An 833-nucleotide genomic window follows, 5' to 3' on the forward strand; every position below is an offset into this window, starting at 1 on the left:
GCCATCACACGCACCCGAGCTACGGCCCCCCTGGCGTCCCCCCTCTCCATGGCCCCCCCATGCTGATGATGCCCCCACCGCCCGCGGCCATGGGACCCCCAGGAGCGCCCCCAGGCCGTGACCTGGCCTCAGTGCCCCCCGAACTGACTGCCAGCAGACAGTCCTTCCGCATGGCCATGGGAAACCCCAGTGAGTTCTTTGTGGATGTGATGTGAACAGGGCCCCTCCCCACTTCCATCCCACCTCTAACCTGGCTGGCTGCGTCCCTCTCTCCATCTGTCCAGTCTTTTTTACTTTGGTACCTGAAAGGGAAATAAACGGAACTAAATCCAGGCGCGCTAACTGCTCGCTGAGCTCAGCGAGGGTGGGGTGGCCCACATTGCTATTGCAGCCCCTAACCTGCCAGCAGCCCCAGCTTGTCCCTCTGCCCACTAACTGCTGCACAGGACTTCTCAGGATCCTTCATGTCCCTGAGACCCGACTTGCTGGTGCTGCTCCTGACTCCCTTCACCTGTGCATACACTTCAGGAATTCAACTGTGCCCTTGAGGGCCTGCCCAGCCCCTTATCCCCACCATTTCCCCACCTCAGGTCCCTTTCACCATTCATTCAGCTACACCATCTCCCTATTAACCTCATCGCCACAAGCATGTGTCCCATCTCTGAACTGCCCCACACACGCAATACTGACACCAAAAAAATACTTGCTTCATCCGCCCCTCCTCATTGTTCCTTGCCTGCTGCCTGACCGTCTCTTGCCTGCTGCTTGCACCCTAGAGTTGTGGGTCACCTTTAGTACGTATCCATGCTATCCCTTCCTGCACTGGGCCCTTA

General features: G+C 58.3%; 1 protein-coding gene across 1 annotated transcript in view; it reads left to right on the top strand.

Moving 5' to 3' along the window:
* The window catches only part of DVL3 (dishevelled segment polarity protein 3), an 11,987-nt gene extending 11,655 nt beyond the window's left edge, over positions 1-332 (top strand). The window contains 1 exon segment of the mRNA XM_006773657.2: positions 4-332. Coding sequence (XP_006773720.1) covers positions 4-215 — 212 coding nt within the window. The 3' untranslated portion in view covers positions 216-332.
* Positions 333-833: the final 501 nt, after the last annotated feature.

Source organism: Myotis davidii, unplaced genomic scaffold, assembly GCF_000327345.1.
Source record: "Myotis davidii unplaced genomic scaffold, ASM32734v1 scaffold27, whole genome shotgun sequence".
Lineage (NCBI taxonomy): Eukaryota > Metazoa > Chordata > Mammalia > Chiroptera > Vespertilionidae > Myotis > Myotis davidii.